The following is a 3,755-nucleotide window of genomic DNA, read 5'->3' as shown; positions in this document are numbered from 1 at the left end:
TAAACAAAAATGGTCAGGCACGAATGTTTCCGCGAACAAAATGTTTAAGTCTGCTTTCTGGCGTTAATCTCCTTAAACACTCGCAGACCCTAAGGCAAGGTGCCGCGCCTCACGTCTTAACAAGACGACACAATGTTACTTAAGCTCTTAAGACTATGTGAGAGAAAAGAGAGAGAGAGAGAGAGAGAGAGAGAGAGAGAGAGAGAGAGAGAGAGAGAGAGAGAGAGAGAGAGAGAGAGAGAGAGAGAGAGAGAGAGAGAGAGAGAGAGACAGAGGGTGGATGATATAGGGTAAAATTTCTTAGCTTGCAGTTTTATATTGACCAATATAATTCCAATGAACCGAAATCTTACATAAAAAACGGAGAATGAGAATGAGAATTAGAAAGGAGTAAGAGAGAGAGAGCCTAAAAGGAGAAGATAGGGGAAAGGATAAGAGAGAAATCTGGGGAAAGAAGGAGAAGGGAAGTGAGATAGAGACATCTTTATCCAATTAAAACAATCCAGACGACTCTGTGAAGGAAAAGCTTTTTAAATTCTGGAGTGAAATTAAACCTCTCGAGGTTCACTCGAGCGTCCACTGTGCCTGTGTTAAGTGGGTACTCACCTGGTGGTACACACCTGGTGGTACTCACCTGGTGGTACTCACCTGGTGGTACTCACCTGGTGGTACTCACCTGGTGGTACTCACCTGGTGGTACTCACTTGGTAGTGCTCACCTGGACCACGCCTCACCCTAACCAGTGGTCGGTGGTCTTATAATAGTGGTTACTGATCTACTTTATTGACATCATACATATACACATAAGCCAATGTGTGATATGAAGTCCAGACTCCATTATTTTACCCGATACGCTTAGACAAAAGAAACATTGGCTAACCATATTCTATCTTAGTACGGAAGGAGACAAACATGAAAAGGAGACAAAACATTAGTGCAGGGAAAGGTCAGAGTGACCCAATTAAGGAGATGTTTATCCAAGTATCGGGAGGAAGGGGGGGGGATAATTCGAAGGGATCTGTAAGACTGACGGAAACAATAAGCAGCCTACAAGGCGAGCTGAAAGCAGCAAAGGAGATAAAAAGCCACAAAGAGAACCCTACTCAGGCTCAGTATCAACAGTAACCATCCCACTAAAACATGGGAATATATGAATTGAAGGGACTTCCACAGTACATGCCACATTTGCAGAAAAGCTATGGAAGAGCCCAAAAGCACTGTCCGTGATGAAGTAGCCAAGAAAGCAGCCACTTCACAGGAAGCAGCAAGGTGCACTAGTCAACTGTTGGAAAGGAAAAGAGCAGTGGTAGTAGTGTGCATTAAAGAACAAGCTGACTCCAGGAAGGCAGAGTGGAAGGCTGAGGAGAGAGCAGCAGTAACAGAGATCCTAAAGGGGCTACAGATGGAGGAGGGTGAACAAAGCACGGAGGAGGTTTTCAGGTTAGGCCGGTAAAACAAGGACAGAGACCGACTGATAAAGATAGTGTTCATGAATGAGATCACATTAGAGGAAATTCTAGTAAAGATGAGACAATTGTTAAATGTAAGGGGGGGACACAGTAAATTATTCCTTCAGAGGGACATGACAAGGGGCGAGTGAATTATGGTAACAGAAGCAAGGAAGAAGTGAAGGAAGAGAGAAGAGAACCAAGTAGCCACAGTCCTCAACCCAACATTCCCAGAGGGAGGGGGGGGGGTGAAGAACCCCATCAGCAGCCCAACAACCCCACCCTCCTCTCCCTTAGGAACCCTCCTCATCCCATGCCCTCCCTGTCCCACTTCTCTTGGCCCCTTGCCCTAGAATTCTGTAAAGCACTATTTACCATTTTTACAATTTGCCACACACCTGTGGAACAACTTCCTATGCCAGCGGAAAGTCCATCAAGAGGGAGAGGAAGCGAAAATGGACAACAGAAAGTGAGCTTCAAGGCAATAAACATAGATTGGATTACAAATAAAACAGGTAAACTTGGAGAAAGATCACAGGAAGAAAACCCAGACATAATAGCACTCACAGAAACAAAATTAACAAGAGTTATAACAAGTGTAGTGTGTCTGCAGGAATACTACGTGGTAAGGAAAGATAAGGAAGGAAGAGACTGAAGAAGAGTGGCTCAGCTGATAAGAAAAGACTAGAGTTTTGAAGAGATGGTTGTCTCAGGCTGTGAAGGGTTAAGTGACTACAAAACAGGCACTATGGCAACTGGAGGATAAGAAATAATAATAGTAGTAATATATAACCCCCCACCACATGACAGAAGACCAGACAGGAATATGACAGAAGCAACGTGTCTACTATTAATATAATAGAGAGAGCAGCTTCTGTCACATGCAGGAACGGATCCAGACTAATAATCATGGGAGACTTCACCCATGGGAAATAGATTGGGAGAACAGTCTATCTTCCCATAGCTGAAGTCGAAGAATTATGGACATGTGAGGGAACACGGACCCCCACGACCGTGCTCACGACCATTACGGAGATGGGAGGGAGCACGCGAGCGCAAGCTAAAAATATGGGGCAGTTCCGATGTTGAAAATGAAGAGGGCAGCACGGTGCACTGAGCAGGTGGTGGTTAGGTCAGGGTCAGGATTACCAGGATCAGGACAAAAGACCAACAGGGTGAGGACAAGAGGTTACTTGGGTCAGCGCACCAGGTCAGCAGGGTGAGGACAGGTTATCAGGGTGAAAGCACCAGGTCAGCAGGCATAACATTAATGGGCCCCTGTAGCTCAGGGGTTCACAACAAAGAGATCCGCTTCCAATCGGGTAGGACGGAAACGGTTGGGCATGTTTCCTTATACCAAGTGCTTCTGTTCGCCTTGAAGTTAAATAGGTACCCGGGGGTAATGCAACTGTTTTGGATTGCATCCTGGGGATGGTCAGGCTTCCTGCCCCGGAACCATGTCGGTCCTGAACAGTGTTGGTCCTGACCCATATCGGTAATGAACCACGTTGATCCTGAACCACATCGGTTCTGAACCATGTCGGTTCTGAACCATGTTGATCCTGAACCATGTCGAATATGAAGAAGGTTGCATTAAAATCCAATATCCTGCCCGAAGTTCCAGGATACATTACAGTCCAATATCCTAACTGAAGTTCGAGATTTGAGCACCTTCATTATCTTCCTCTGAAGAGTATCTCCTGCAAATATACACCCACAACAGACTGCCTTGTATGGAATCCAATTCATAATCTCAACTATATATATAAGCGAGCAATATATTGCATAGTTATCTGGAACTACGCCGTCATTTCCCAAGACACATCACAGGATCAGGGGGTTAAGAGCTGCCTTGTTCAGGGCTGGAGCTTAATTAAGGAGACATCGTTCTTAAGATGTGGTTATTGCAGGTTGAGAGCTGTTAGTCTCGGGTCAGATTAGTTTTGAGTTTTTGTGTCTGGTGTGTGTGTGTGTGTGTGTGTGTGTGTGTGTGTGTGTGTGTGTGTGTGTGTGTGTGTGTGTGTGTGTGTGTGTGAACTTACCTAGTTGTGCATGCGGGGACTGAGCTTTGGCTCTTTGGTCCCGCCTCTCAACTGTCAATCAACTGGTGTACAGATTCTGGAACCTATTGTGTTCTATCACATCTACATTTGAAACTGTGTATGGAATTTGCCTCCACCACATGACACACCCTCTGTGTGTGTGTGTGTGTGTGTGTGTGTGTGTGTGTGTGTGTGTGTGTGTGTGTGTGTGTGTGTGTGTGTGTGTATGTGTGTGTGTGTGTAGCCTAACTTAAAGGTCACATGA

General features: G+C 45.5%; 1 protein-coding gene across 1 annotated transcript in view; it reads right to left on the bottom strand.

The window, feature by feature from the left end:
• Positions 1-3,093: 3,093 nt before the first annotated feature.
• Positions 3,094-3,755, bottom strand: part of LOC123759548 (uncharacterized) — a 16,701-nt gene continuing 16,039 nt past the window's right edge. The window contains exon 3 of the mRNA XM_045744661.2: positions 3,094-3,148. Coding sequence (XP_045600617.2) covers positions 3,094-3,148 — 55 coding nt within the window. The remainder of the gene's footprint in view (positions 3,149-3,755) is intronic.

This window comes from Procambarus clarkii, chromosome 32 (genome assembly GCF_040958095.1).
Source record: "Procambarus clarkii isolate CNS0578487 chromosome 32, FALCON_Pclarkii_2.0, whole genome shotgun sequence".
NCBI lineage: Eukaryota > Metazoa > Arthropoda > Malacostraca > Decapoda > Cambaridae > Procambarus > Procambarus clarkii.
Note: the sequence above shows the minus strand (reverse complement) of the source record. Positions and strands in the feature narration are given on the sequence as shown.